This window comes from Dreissena polymorpha, chromosome 8, assembly GCF_020536995.1.
Source record: "Dreissena polymorpha isolate Duluth1 chromosome 8, UMN_Dpol_1.0, whole genome shotgun sequence".
Taxonomy (NCBI): Eukaryota; Metazoa; Mollusca; class Bivalvia; order Myida; family Dreissenidae; genus Dreissena; species Dreissena polymorpha.
The window spans coordinates 38,417,531-38,433,631 of NC_068362.1; the positions used below are offsets into that span (position 1 = coordinate 38,417,531).

The 16,101-nt window shown below is 35.6% G+C and overlaps 1 protein-coding gene across 1 annotated transcript in view; it reads right to left on the reverse strand.

Annotated features, from left to right (window-relative positions):
* Positions 1 to 14,847, reverse strand: part of LOC127840454 (chloride channel protein 2-like) — a 49,017-nt gene extending 34,170 nt beyond the window's left edge. The window contains exons 1-15 of the mRNA XM_052368872.1: positions 14,796 to 14,847; positions 14,267 to 14,395; positions 12,827 to 12,960; positions 12,040 to 12,114; positions 10,526 to 10,604; positions 8,987 to 9,112; positions 7,745 to 7,829; positions 7,348 to 7,449; positions 7,019 to 7,103; positions 6,189 to 6,341; positions 5,592 to 5,661; positions 4,355 to 4,465; positions 2,445 to 2,542; positions 883 to 992; positions 102 to 235 (exon numbers count right to left, since the gene is read on the reverse strand). Of these exons, the coding sequence (XP_052224832.1) occupies positions 102 to 235; positions 883 to 992; positions 2,445 to 2,542; positions 4,355 to 4,465; positions 5,592 to 5,661; positions 6,189 to 6,341; positions 7,019 to 7,103; positions 7,348 to 7,449; positions 7,745 to 7,829; positions 8,987 to 9,112; positions 10,526 to 10,604; positions 12,040 to 12,114; positions 12,827 to 12,960; positions 14,267 to 14,395; positions 14,796 to 14,847 (1,543 nt within the window). The remainder of the gene's footprint in view (positions 1 to 101; positions 236 to 882; positions 993 to 2,444; positions 2,543 to 4,354; positions 4,466 to 5,591; positions 5,662 to 6,188; positions 6,342 to 7,018; positions 7,104 to 7,347; positions 7,450 to 7,744; positions 7,830 to 8,986; positions 9,113 to 10,525; positions 10,605 to 12,039; positions 12,115 to 12,826; positions 12,961 to 14,266; positions 14,396 to 14,795) is intronic.
* Positions 14,848 to 16,101: the final 1,254 nt, after the last annotated feature.

Consider the following 16,101-nt stretch of genomic DNA (forward strand, 5'->3'; position numbering starts at 1 on the left):
ACGCATATATTAAAGAAAATTTTAAGTAAAAAACACCAAGCAAAAATAACCAGAGGATATCTAATGCGTAGAAAAAAAACAGTATTGTGATGAAGCTTTACCTGGAGAGTCCACAAGAGGGTATGTTCGGTGTTTGGACGTCTCCAGCATCTCCTTCAACTCCTTGTACGTGGACTCAAAGGAGATAGACTGCACCTTGGACACCATTATGTCCTCAACGTATGAACTCCATGAGCTGAACATATGAAAATATTATAATGTCGAAATATTGCCTTGTGAAAAATTGTGATACTGTTTATTTGTTTTAATGTATCATGTGTCACGAGATTAAATAGAGAAAAGCCGAATAAATTCAATGCTTTTAAAAGGGTGCTATCCATTGTACAATATTTTTACTGTGTTTATATTTGAAAAAGCAGCTTACAGCACTTTGATTTGAGGTGGGCGGATGCAGTAGCCGTATCCCACCCCTATATCAATAACGACACTGTTATTTAACCATAAAGGGTCAGTGGCAATAATTGTAACATACAAATCATAATCACAAGTGATTTATCATTTACGATATTTTCTAATCCCGAAGAAAAAAAAACTTTTACACCAATGGTTGTAACTCCTGCTGCCATTTGTGTTTGAAGGTTGAATGTTACTATTATTCCATTTATGCCAAGCGTCTAGAAAAAAGCCTTGGCAAACAGCGTAGAGCCAGATGAGACGCCGCATCTCATCTGGGTCTGCGCTGTTTGCTTAAAAGAATTTCTGTAAGAAATATTCTAAATATATAAATAAATAAACTAGACATCCCTAATTTTGGAAATAAATTGATCCAATTTAGAAGAATGGGAGAGTCCAATAGGCATAAATGGGTAAATGTATGCTTACTTGGAAGACTCAATGTTTGGTAAGTAAGGCAGGCGTTTCAGCCTTATAATACTGTCATAAAAAGATGGCTGGAATAAGTTGGCTGTAGCATTGGCGAGCAACACTGCAATCTGAAATAGGAGGGTATATCATGAGTTTATCGTACGAGTAATATAGTTTCTTTTATACCTTATGATAAAATAAACGAATTGTAGTTTTCACCGGTGAAAATAACACTTTTTCGGAACTACTTTTTCTATTCTATTTTTAGATTATCATTTCAAGATTTACTTCAAGATTTATATATATTTTTATGATCACGAGTGAATTAAAAACGATATTCCATCGAATCCAACAAATTTTCTTTTTATTTTATGCTATTTTCACTGTTTATTTGCATTGTAAAATAGTTTAATCGGAGAATTTCGCTGGTATAATGACGTCATTTTGTGTATTGAAATGTATTGAGGCACGTCACCGGGTGAAAAGGTAACTTTTCAGCGAAAAGGAAACAGCTGTTTATTATTTTCTTGAAGAAGGAGCATAAAAGAAACATAAAGTATGTTCATGTTAGTGTAGGATCGTATGTTACATCACGAGTGATCATAGAAAATATATTTTCACGAGTGGTGCAGCCATGAGTGAAAATATTTTTTTCTATGTTCACGAGAAATAACAAACGCTCTTGCACTGACATGAACATATTTCCTCTGTTTCCTTTCATTTTCTTTAAATAAATACATATTCTAAGTTTGAATAAAATCCATCAAGTCATTCGTCAGAGACAAGCTCTACAAATAATGAAAAAGTATTTATAAAACGTTACTAGTGTAAAATGATAAAGTGGCCCCTTATACGACGTATTCAAAATAGACGGCAAATAAACGTTTTAAGTTTAACTGAAATCCCTACACACATCCATGAAAACCTAGCCTGCCGAAAACTTTTCATCTGCAAGTAATAATCATGCACGTTTGTTTGTTTTTTCGAAATGTCATTACTAACTTTTTATTTTAGGGTCATATTAATAACATCAATTCCGAAAAAAACTTTCACATTGATAAACAGTGTTCGTTTAAATGTTTAAGTTAAAAATAACCCATGATTTTGACATTTCAATATAGCTTTTACAACATATGGAAACTATGCCTATGGATTTATGTAAACATTGTAAATACTTTTAAATTTGGAATGTAATCCCTCAAAACATTCCTGAGAAATACACGTACCATAAGACTTTCACTTAACTTAACTCGGACGTCAACACCTTGGTTAATACAAAAACAGTTGTTTGAAAAGTTGGCTTAGAATGCATATCTATCGATTATTTCTTGGAAATAAATAAAACAATAATATTCAAATCCCAAAATAAACGGACAACAGGAGGAGACCTAAATCTGATGTCCCCTTGGCGTAGTAGATATGGTGCATGCCCGGCGAGAGGGAAACAGGAGTTCGAATCAGAGTTTAAAAGAAATGTTCTACCAGTTGAACGGACTCAATAGTGTATACGTAGGTCTTGCTATTTTGATGCAATCCAGGTAAAAATATGTCTACTTACTACAATAAATACATATACTCACGACAGCGGGCAATACATGTGAGATCTGACCCGTAAGCTCAAAGACTATCACAGCCGTAGAAATGGTCCGCGTGACACTACCAGACAATGAGGCAGCACCTAGATACAGACAGTTACATACATTTCACACCTTATCACAGTTGTTGAAAAGGTCTCCATACACTACAAGACCATTGGGCAGCACGAAGGCATATTTGAAGTTTAAAGGGACCGTCAACCACACACGACGAAAAAAGAAAAGTTCCAAAATACCTTATTTTTTTACAATATTTAGTTTATATTGATTAAAATATCACGACTGGTATATAACATTACTTGAATAAAAAGTTCATATTTTCAGTATATTCGGTAATAAAATTTTGCGATGTGAAATCAAAAGTACATCGCGAAAATATGTGACATCAGATATACACACAATACATAACGCAAGTAGATTGATCATTTTATATATAAAATCAATACAATTCACTACGCATGCACAATTTGCATTCCTGGGTTTACCACGTGACGATGATAATCAATCAACTTGCGTTATACATAGTTAACTGGTAGTTACCTGGTACCTGTACCCAGTAAAATTTCATGACACTGAAAATATGAAAAAAAAATCAAGTAATGTAATATACCAGTCGTGATATTTTAATCAATATAAACTAACAATTGTAAAAAAATACGGTAATTTAAAACTTTTCTTGTTTTGTCGTTTGTGGTTGACGGTCCCTTTAAGATCTCTTACGTGTAGTGCTTTTGTAGTATACGTGCAGTAATAGATGAATATTTATACATTAAGATAATTAATTGCACCTTGCCATGAACTAAGATTTTCAATTTTTTACCAAATGATTTAGGTGAGAGTAAATAATTGTGCATGAAAGTTCCGCATACTTTTTTCTATTTCAAGTAACAGTGACATTTACCCAAGTGGACTAAAATGTAATCTCAACATATGACTTCATGTAAGCTATCAGCACACTACATTTTAGAAAATATCTTCATCCAAAGTAAAATTATTTAAAGCGCTGGTGACAGTTTTATGTCTTGGTCAATGCATGTTTATTGAAACCCTAAACGCATATGTAAAGTATACAGTTAATATGTTTAGTCGATATAGAGATATTTCATGCACACATTAACGTGTGTGTTTTTTATTTTCAGTTCAAAAAGAGGCCAAATACTCCTTATGACACTTGGCAAGCGACCTCACATAAAAAACTGTACATTTGTTTGAATTTACTATTTAATATCTGCAGAAGTATGAATGTTTTTGACGTTAACGTTCACCAGTGTATAACGCGGGCACGACGCCGACGACGTTATAATAATTTACACTCAGGCTAATATTTTCCTTCGAAATATCAAAAAAATACATCCCTGACGATTACTTTCATGTACATTTAACTACAATGCCCCATGTTCTAAATGTATTGTTCAATTAGAAGAAAACGATATGTGAAGAAGTATGCAAATAGTAACTCAAACCATCCAAGTCACTCAAAGGAATGTATAGATACAAAGCTCAGCACTACCAAAAAGCTGTAACTTAAGCGAATGATTTGAGTGTGTCGAGGTAACTAATTTTGCTGTATTGATTGAAAACATTAATCAGACAATTTACTTAATAGTATTTGAGCCGCGCTCTGTGCAAAGGGGGTTAAATGCATGAGCATAAAGTGTCGTCCCAGATAGGCCTGTTCGGACAGTCCCCCGGCTAATCAGGGACGACACTTTTACCAGATTTTTGCTAAGAAGAGACTTCTGCAAACGAAAAATGCAATAAAAGCGGAAAGCGTCGTCCCTGATTAGCCTGTGCGGACTGCACAGGCTAATCTGGGACGACACTTAACGCACACGCATTAAACCCTCTTTTCACAGAGCACGGCACATTCGTATTGTGGACATGTCTCTACCTACCGACTAGCGCATATCCGCCAGGGATTATCTTCTGTATAACGTCTCCTGATTTCACCCCATTAGGGAAACAGGCCGCCATGACCTCGCCGACCAAGCGCCCAAAAGCAGCCCCTGACAATTTCAAGAACAAGTTATTGCATGGCAAAATAAGTTCATGACAGACATTGCCCACGAATTATGTACATAAACAAGAAGATTGAATGGAAAATAAAACTGAATATTCTAAAATAAAAATTGTTGCAAAATGCATATTAAGTTGCTTGAAGTAGCCCAAAATATTATTAAGTGTATAATTTAAAATATCGCCACTTTTGGCTTAAGTATAGCGCGCATATATTAACCTGAAATAGACGTTCCTAACAATATATAAACATTAACACAGAAGCCTATAATTTTTACTAGAGCATTTCAAGAGTATTCAGTCAATATCTTTGCGAGCTGTTGAGTATAAACTACATACAAAAGAACACAATGCACGCATCACATTTAAATTAACCCATTTATGCCCAGTGGACTCTCCCATCCTTGTAAATTGAATCAATTTATTTCCAAAATTAGGGATGTCTAGTATATTTTTTTCTATATTTAAAACATTTCTTACAGAAATTCCTCTAAGCAAACAGCGTGCACCCAGATGAGACGCCGCATCATGCGGCGTCTCATCTGGGTTTACGCTGTTTGCAATGTCCTTTTTCAGGACGCTAGGCATGAATGGGTTAAATACAGGCAACATAAAATTATGTAACCATAAACGCCATATTTGTAGCAAATACACTCACAATACACTATATAGTTGCTAACACTTAGCATCACAGTTTACCGACATACATATGGTAAATACAGATAAGAATTGCGTCATATTTTGACAGGCACAAAATGCATTATTTTTGTTTCGATATAGCTGTATTCAATACGGGCACAATTTGTAAAAAAAATTATGTACGTTCAACCTCAATTATGACATACAGTCCTACTGTACACAATGTACCTTAACCCTTTGCATGCTGGGAAATTTGTCGTCTGCTAAAATGTCGTCTGCAGAATTTCTAAAATTAGTATTTTCTTCGATTTTTTTCAAAGAATACTATCAGAATAGCAAACAGTTTGGATCCTGATGAGACGCCACGTTCTGTGGCATCTCATCTGGATCCAAACTGTTTGCAAAGGCCTTTAAAATTCAGCTCCAGCGCTTTAAGGGTTAAGAATTACCCTACATCATAAACCATTTCCGACTTACCCATAGTAAATACAGGCACAAATACTCCTGCAGGTATTGGTAAGGTGTTACAAATGGCAGTCATCCAAAACTAAAAGGCAAAAAATCATACTTGTCAACACATACATCACAGGTGGAAAAAAAAACACGTTAAACTAGTAAAACGCATACATGTTAAACACACAACCACATGTGCAATTTACATTTATTAAGATTTGTATCAATAACGTATTAAAATGAAGGTGTGCGATTTCTTAATATACTTATATGGAAGGGATACAGGATTCCCTGAGAGTTAGTTATCACAGTTTCGCATTGCGCCAGACAGCGTATATTGATTTTAAATTAAATATAAAGAAGTCAAACCGATAACAGGTGTTGGTAAAGCAAATATATTAATCTTATGTAAATAATTGTACACACGATTAGATTTTTTTAAAGTAACTTTAAATGAACAACTCAATTCATAATGCTATAGTTAATTACAAACTTGTGTGCAAACCATGGCTAATATATATTGAATTTGTAAACATAAAAACATATTAGAGCAGTGTCAAACGAATGTAATTTTTGATAATGCATAAAACAATTATCACAATGCTTATAATTATTTCATACCGTATTGATGATGAACAAAACCAGTGTTACGTAGATGTTTGTGGCGGGTAGGTTCCAGTTGCGGAGTATAGCCTCGTCATTCAGGTTGTTCGCCTTGTTGTCACTCCACGTTAGGTTGCTGAAAAACTCACCGAGCGCCTTTCTGTGGGTAAGCTGCAAATAAACACGCAAGTTTGTATTCAAATATTATTAAGTTCATTTAAATTTAAAACAAAAAAATGCTAGATTGAAACACAATTCAAAGTATTAATTGAAAAGAATATTATAACTCTTATTTTTTATGCGAAACAATACTTTAATTCATGTTAATTTGAGATTGTAGAAATTAAGGTTGACATTACAACTCATTAAATAAATATTGAATGTTTGTATGCTTCTTGATTTGGAATTTTCAACATCGAATATAGTATTCCAGTCAAAGCAATGTTATAAATTAAAGTTCTCGCATAGCCTCCGTTGGTCGGTTAACCTGTATCAAGTACACGTACTTATGCTATTAAACGTCATATTTGAATTATAGATTGGGGAAAAGGTCAACGGCAAAATATTTAAGACCGACCCCAAAGGCGGTTATGTGGCCGGGAAAGAATAAAACCATAGTCGGACAAGCAGTCATGGGCTATATTAGCAGACTCAGTACTTCTCTATAGACAGACAGACAGACAGACAGACAGACAGACAGACAGACAGACAGACAGACAGACAGACAGACAGACAGACAGACAGACAGACAGACAGACAGACAGACAGACAGACAGACAGAGACAGACAGACAGACAGACAGACAGACAGACAGACAGACAGACAGATAGACAGACAGACAGACTTACATGAGAAGCGAAGAACTGACCGATGCCTGCAGGAAATGTACAGGAGGTGACAAATAGAACGACGACCCCTGGGTAGATAAAGCGACTGAAATTAAATGATATATAAAAATCAATTATGTTAATTATATTGTACTGGGCAAAAAAGTAGCAGAAGCAACAAGTAACAATCACGCCATTGTGAATGGCTGTAAGGCAAAGCGTTCTCTATATATCTTGCGGAAACAAGAGGTCTACAGTAGGCATACATATTAACATATTTTAATTTTATAGAATTATAGAGTATACCGTTGATTGTTGAACTTATAACTACAACAAAGTGTTAAACTAACCTTCTCTGCAGAAACGCTGACAACGTTTTATTTTTTCTCGTAAACAATATGATTCTTCTATGGCATAATATGAATAACGCCCCAATAAGTCCACATGCAACACTGAAAATGCATGTAACAAACAAAAATGTATTACGGAATGTATGTTTTATGGCACGTACTTGTACAAACAAATCAAGGGTTGGGATATTATTCGCTTTAAATGTAAGATAACAGAAAACTAAGTAAGATAAACTTAATATAAATATTTTTTCATACGTATTCAACTGTAGTAATGGTAACTGGAAGTCTGTTCGCAAATAGATTCATTCATATGTGAGTCAAAAATGTGTTTCATATAGAATTACAATAAAGCTATACATCAGAGCATATTTGCTTCGCTTCGAAGCTAACTCACCCAATAAACGAGAATGCTAATAATTCCACAGGGTCAAATGGGAATTGTGTTTGCAATGATGTTTTAATCAAAGCCGTAAACGTTTCTGAAAGGAAAACATAACAACATGAGGAAGAAATTCTGTGTTTAACTTTCAAAAATAGTTTACACAGATACACAATTTTAACAAGATACTGCGTGTATATAAATTATAACGAGCCAACGAGCCCTTAGCCCCGAGAATGTTTGATGGACCCCAAGAAGTTCTTATAAAACTCAATATACCCTCGATTTGATACGCATTGAATGAACAAATGTGAGAAACTGCAGTCAAACTGGTTTTGGAACTTAAGTAATACGTTAACAGACAAATAACTAATACACATTTAAAAAATATATACAAAAAGCCCAATTAAATTACTTCAGCTGAAAAATATATGTCGCAAAGTAAATGCAGCCTATTTTAAGAAATTCTTAAGCACTGCTGTTAATCAATTACTACACAAGCAATGCTATTTCAAAATCATTGTATATTTAAGATGAACACTAAAATTGAAACGTATTTCAGATTTTTTAATCACACTTAAGTTCTTACCAACATCTAAGAACCAGTTACAACAAATACGAGTTTTCATTTAGTTAACACTTTCTTTGTCACCTGCGAGTACATTTGTACCAGAAAGCTACACACACAAAATTAACTTTACCACTTACCAGTGTATTTCTATCAAACAACAATAAAGTAGACAGTTTTTTTAATCAAATACCAGTAAAAGCTAGTAAAAATGTGTTAATTACAGTGACATGTGTTTACGTTACAGTTTAAATGTATATATAAATACACACCCTGCCTATAAGTAGCTATGATATCAGTACCAAAGTATTACAACAATAATGATCAGTAAGAAAGGACCTAGCGGTACAAATGTATATTTACAAAAATCTAAGTCGAGTGTGAATGTATATTTCTTGTATTCAATGTAACAGATTAATTAAGCGAATGGTAGATTCTTTAGTAGTTTAATATAGTAAGCATTGGTACCAGGCTGTTAGAATACATTTTGCAAATTGTCTTGTGCAGTTTAACATAAGAATTGAAATCTTCAATATCGATTAAATAAAAGTAATAATCAATTGTTAGCACAGTTTCAAAGCATATTTATCAAGTATCTCACATACCTGTATAACTATCTTACATACCTGTATAATTATCACACATACCTGTATAATTATCTCATATACCTGTATAATTATCTCACATACCTGTATAATTGAACCAGAAAGCCAACAACCGAAAGACAACGGCAACACAAGCAGCTCCGAAAAAGCCTCTCCAATAGTTACGAACAGCAAAATACGTCGCTGTTACTTCAATACTGAATAATACTCCTGAAATTGAAAAAAAAATATACAGGTCATTGGTATTTCATTATTACGTAGGCTTATGATCACGTAATGGTTTCATAGGATTTTTAATTCTGTATCTGATGCTTGCATAAACAGACCATTAAAGTCTGATCCTTGCAATACAAAACCGATCTGTAACGAACTCTGCCCACGACAATGTACTGAGAAGTATCAAAACTGAGCACAACATGCTGCTATACGGATCTATTTTCAATAAGACTTCGTTAAATAAACGCTTAAGCCCCTTGTAGAAGTATTACTTTGCCCAGTTTCCTAAGTCTTATTTCAAAGTTAGATTAACGCCAAGATGATAACGATGACAGAGATGTTAGCCCTTAAAGCGCTGGAGCTGAATTTTAAAGGCCTTTGCAAACAGTTTGGATCCAGATGAGACGCCACAGAACGTGGCGTCTCATCTGGATCCAAACTGTTTGCTATTCTGATAGTATTCTTTGAAAAAAAATCGAAGAAAATGCTAATTTTAGAAATTCAGCAGACGACATTTTAGCAGAAGACAAATTTCCCAGCATGCAAAGGGTTAAAGTGCTCATGATAGCATCCGGGCAACTAACGAGGCTTTGTAACAAGGAGTTTCGAAGTAAGTCGAAGCGCGTAATTATTTAGTTTACCACGTATATGGACCTTCTGAATTAGTATAAGTAAAAAATAGTATAACGTCAATGTCAAATTGAAGTCAGGTGACGCGAGTGTGTTGCTTGTATTCATATGCATCATCCGTGCAAGTATCAAAGCTTTGTAACAAGTAGAACTGATGTTACACGAAACCCGTCATTTTGGATTAACCAAGAATTTTTATCATTTGGAATTAGTCTCAGTCAAAATGTAGGTCAAGATCGAGGTCAAAGTGTGATGTAGAAATGTGCATGTTTTGACAGTGTTCTAAAACATCATCATTTCAAGTATGATAGCTTTGTATGAAGCATTATTCATGTTAAACAAAAAGCGTCATTTTGGGTTAACAAAGAATTTAAACCCTCTGAATACGTCTAAATTTAACAAAAGTTCGATGTAAAGGACAAAATCAGTAATGTGAATATGTTGATTGTGGTCAAAGACAACAGCCATTTAATTATCAACACTTTGCATGAAATTTGTTTGATGTTTTATCAAATGCGTCATTAAGAGTTAACCTCGTTAGAACGAAATGGCGAACAAGCGGACAGAAGGACCAACTACGCATGTCTCCCGGATAAGTATATGCCACATCATTATAATATCTGAATATTTTGCGCAATATGCATGTTAATCGCAAATTGATCATTTCTTTGCAGCATAAATCAAAATCCTTGTTTATTTGCCAAGCAATGATAAACTGCAATTTATTTTTCTAGATACAAAATTATTGTCCCATATAAATCTTTTACGAAAACAAACCTCCGATTGGTGCAGCGTATGTCCCAGACACTCCTACCGCACACGCTGCTGCCAGCATCTCCATCCGGTGGGACTCATTCTGTAACCATGGTGATCAAACAGGAAGTCAAATATCGTGATCAGTCAGGTAATAACAGAATGAGTCAGTCAAATAACAGGATGTGTCTGTCAAATAACAGAATGTGTAAATCTTACTAAAAAAAAGATTAAGTAATTCAAATAATACTATGAATCCGACAAAAAGAGTGATCTATAAGACGAACAAACATTATAAGTTGGTCAAATTATATGCAGAATCAGACAAATAGCAGGATGAGTAAGACCAAAAGATGGTTAGGTCAGTAAAAGCACAGAGTGAAACAAAAATATATCAGAATCAATACGACAAAAATATAAGATCAGTCAGTCAAATAACAGGATGAAAAGCAAGAAGATTAAGACAAATAGCAGAATGAGTCAGACAAACAGCAACCTGTCATAGAAAACAAGCAAATTCGTTGAATTAATATTCCCCGCCAAAAAAGTTTTGTTTTTGGATGGGTGCAAATCTGTTGATATATTGTATTATCCTAAAATATAAGTAAGTGTATGGTAATTGTTTTTATGAATTGCAATTCTCCTCATTAATATCTCTATTACCACGAAGTTTCATGTTGAAATCTTGTAACGTATCTGAGATATAGCCCGGAAAATTTAGATCATACAAAAACAACAATGGGAAGTAACTCTTATTTAAGAAAGTGAAGGGTTATAGTTCTTAGGCATGGCACTTCTCCTCATTGATATCAATACACCCATGACGTTTCATGTTGAAGTCTGATATGATATCTTACCTATAGCCCTGAAAAGTTACATCATACAAACAAACACAATGCAATAACTCTAATTTAAGAAATTGTAGGGTCGTGGTTCTAATGCATGGCACTTCTCCTCAGTGATATATTAACACCCATGAAGTTTCATATTGATATCTTATACAGTTTGAGAGATAAAGCTCTGTATCGTTGTGTCACAGACCAACGAATTGACGGATGATCAGACAACGCCACATCTTATAACCTCCGCCATTGACGTGGGATAATGATAAAACAGATTCAGAGTACGATGAGTCTGTCAAACTACATGATGAGGCATACACATGCAAACATATTAGTCCGACAAAAAGAATAATTAGTCGACGAAATAATCGGATGATTTAGTCAAAAGTACTGGATGAAACAGACAAATATCAAGGTGGGCCTTAGGAATTTCAAACAAATAGCCGAAATAAGAGAATAAGTCAGAAAATTAATTGGATGGATCAGAAAAAAAATATAATTATGTGTGACAAAAGCCACAGGTTTAGTAAGACAAATACATTTCAGTCATGTAGCACAACACAAAATTTCACTACAAGCGAGCTCATGAATTAACACCGAATTCTTTTGATGTTTTTAGAGATCAGTTGTAAATGGTCCTGTTAAGAAAAAAAGACATATAATTTGATATACTTTTAAAAAACACACCATCCTTACCTCATAAACGGATTTGAATGAGGTCAACTTCCCCAGATAGTTTGCAACAATACTTGCTATATGTACAAATGGTCCCTGAAAAATATAACTGCTCGTATATAATACGTAATGGGGCTTAGAACCAAGCTACTTTAGGTCATGCTCTATTATACACTGTCGATTGTACAGGCATGTTTTGAAACGATATCCACATTGAAAATGTAATACTTATTTTCTATATGTTCTTTTGAATTGTGTATACACAATGTAAGGGAACGCCACGTTTCATGATTCACCTCTTAACTTTCATTTGGCTAAAATGTCTTCCAGAATAGGACCTTACTTAGACCATGTTTGTAGAAGATTCTCACCCAGTGAACGGTATTCTACCCTGATGGTATCGCCCATTTCAGCACCAAGAAGATTGTAAGTTGGGTTAGGGGGATTCTGCTAGATATAAGAGTTTCCCGTTCGGACGAGTACTTTGGATATCAAGTTCATTCTGCAATGCATGCTGGGTAATTTGTCTTCTGCTAAAATGTCGTCTGCTGAATTTCTAAAATAAGCATTTTCTTCATTTTTTTTCAAAGAATACTATCAGAATAGCAAACAGTTTGGATCCAGATGAGACGCCACATTCTGTGGCGTCTCATCTGGATCCAAACTGTTTGCAAAGGCCTTTAAAATTCGGCTCCAGCGCTTTAAGCGTTAAGTTGCAAATTATATCGGGCGGATAGAAATTCACGTGTCTGGGTTCACCACTAGACCACGATGCCGATGCATACCAGACCCATATGGCCACACTTACTTCTTTTCCAAAGGGTAGCGTGCTACCAAGCGAACAAGAAAGGCCCACAACTTTTGAGACAAGTGTCCTGAACGTGAGGAATTCTTTGAGCACAACCCCACGCAATATGGTCTTCATTTCTGGAATACCAGAACCTGAAACAAAAAGCAAAATCCCTATGATAGTATATGGTGTTAGTCAGCAATACAGGCAGTGGATTTGATTGTTCGTCGGACGGATAGACATGCTGATGGACAGACAGACAGGTAAACCGATATTTGATTCTATTCCCCAAATGTGCACATAAGCAACCTATTAAATATTTACGAAATACAATATACATACATGAACAATACACAAAATTGAAGAGATAGAGCTGTATTCAAATAAGAGATGGTGTTCTTTTTAAATCGTTAAACAGGCCGTTTTAAATTATTAAAGGGCCGAAGCTTCCTAACTTAATAATTCTTGAGGCGATGTTGGCTGATTATAAAACATTGTATATGTAGAATATGTAAACATACATTTTTAGTTTCGTTTGTTAACAAAATATTAAAACTGTGTATAAGTGATAGAAAACGAAACTTTTTTTCGGACAGGCCGACTGACAAGACCTAACCAATACATGCCGCCATTTCCTGAGCTACTTACCAACGGCCTGTGGAGACACGAGGTGGGTGAAGCCAGTATACCAGAGTTACCTACCAATGGCCTGTGGGGACACGAGGTGGGTGAAGCCAGTATACCAGAGTTACCTACCAATGGCCTGTGGGGACACGAGGTGGGTGAAGCCAGTATACCAGAGTTACCTACCAATGGCCTGTGGAGACACGAGGTGGTTGAAGCCAGTATACCAGAGTTACCTACCAATGGCCTGTGGGGCCACGAGGTGGGTGAAGCCAGTATACCAGAGTTACCTACCAATGGCCTGTGGAGACACGAGATGGGTGAAGCCAGTATACCAGAGTTACCTACCAATGGCCTGTGGAGACACGAGGTGGGTGAAGCCAGTATACCAGAGTTACCTACCAATTGCCTGTGGGGACACGAGATGGGTGAAGCCAGTATACCAGAGTTACCTACCAATGGCCTGTGGGGACACGAGGTGGGTGAAGCCAGTATACCAGAGTTACCTACCGATGGCCTGTGGGGACACGAGGTGGGTGAAGCCAGTATACCAGAGTTACCTACCAATAGCCTGTGGGGACACGAGGTGGGTGAAGCCAGTATACCAGAGTTACCTACCAATAGCCTGTGGGGACACGAGGTGGGTGAAGCCAGTATACCAGAGTTACCTACCAATGGCCTGTGGGGACACGAGGTGGGTGAAGCCAGTATACCAGAGTTACCTACCAATGGCCTGTGGGGACACGAGGTGGGTGAAGCCAGTATACCAGAGTTACCTACCAATGGCCTGTGGGGACACGAGGTGGGTGAAGCCAGTATACCAGAGTTACCTACCAATGGCCTGTGGGGACACAAGGTGGGTGAACCCTGTGGCAAACAAGATGAGAAGTAGTGGATACAGGACCCAACATAGGTACTGCAGAGGCCCCGAGAATGATGCCTCGTCGTATAGCCAAATCTTCGCTGAAATACAAACACGTATTTTCATAATTTTGCGAAAAAATACATAAAATGTAGAATACCATTTATACAATGAATCTCATTAAATTAGCATTAATTATGAAATATTTAGAAAAGTGTATGCTCACATAAATTATGTACAGTCTTCCAAGAAAAGGCTGATTAATTGTCGATGGTTCTGAAGGATGTTTAGAAAAAAATAATAATACTACAATAGCGTTACGAGCATGCATTATGCAGTAATGATTAAGATGGAATATATGGAATTTATACATCATTTTAAAAATATTTTCATTAATATGTATTATTCATTAAAAAAAAATTGTGTGTGACGACCATTTTGGCCCTTCAGACGCTTTAGTTTCTTTACAAAAATAAATACATATGTATCTTCAACTCTTACCCTCCTGTATTTTCTCTACGACAAAGTCGATTAGGAAGCTGAGACCCCCCATGATGGTTCCGAGCAGTGCCAGGAATATCCAGTCCTCCCCTACGTTGTGCACTATCCACTGCCAGGTCCGGGCGATGGCAACTGAATTAAAATAGGCGGACACATTTGTGCAGTATTATGCTAAAACCTTCGGTTTCAAAGTACAAGCATTTAAAAATTAAATATAAAGCGCACCATTTTTACAAAATAGAGTTACAAAATATGCATACATTTTACTACTTTAACATACTGATGTGTTGTAATAGCCGCCCAAAACACGGTACTTTTTGTTGGTGTCCAATACTTAGGTTGGGTTGACTCCAAAGTGTTTTCTTGGTGTACACAGTGCGTTTCGAACTGTTTGTTACACATAAGTTGGGTTAACACCAACACGTTAACCCTTTGCATGCTGGGTAATTTGTCTTCTGCTAAAATGTCGTCTGCAGAATTTTTAAAATTAGCATTTTCTTCGATTTTTTTCAAAGAATACTATCAGAATAGCAAACAGTTTGGATCCTGATGAGACGCCACGTTCTGTGGCGTCTCATCTGGATCCAAACTGTTTGCAAAGGCCTTTAAAATTCAACTCCAGCGCTTTAAGGGTTAACACCATTCGTGAAATTTATTTTAAAATGGTTATCCGACAAACGTCTAGTTATTGCAGATCCTTTATAAGAATATTACAAACAGATACTCATACGTTTACTTGAAATACGTTAATGCGATATAAGACGTACGCAAAACCAATTATAAATTTTTATTCACGCAGACAATGAACTTGTTTTACTTTATAAATTATCTCTACCTTGTTTTAATACAGACGTTTTTTAAAAGGTCAAGTTTGAAATCAATTAACATTTAATATCTTAATTAGATGCAATATTTGTATATTTTATAATGTTTGTTAATCCCATATTACACTTTTCCGTCTTGAAGTTTGACATAACAATAAACATAACTACTTGAATTATCATAGACTATGTATTTTCTAATTTTAAGTACCTACACCAACAATCCAAAAGTCTGTAAGTTGCTTTGGGATTCTGTTTGCCAATGGCTGTTTTCTGTTTAAATTTGGTTCGCTTGGCTTCGTATTCGGCAAAACTGCCGAGGTCTTGTCTGTATTTTCCATATATCTACAATCATAAATAAACAATATGATAAGAACATAATAAGGTCGACTATATAATAAGCGCATGTGATTATTTAACCCTTTGCAAGCTGGGTAATTTGTCGTCTGCTAAAATGTCGTCTGCTGAGTTTCTAAAATTAGCAT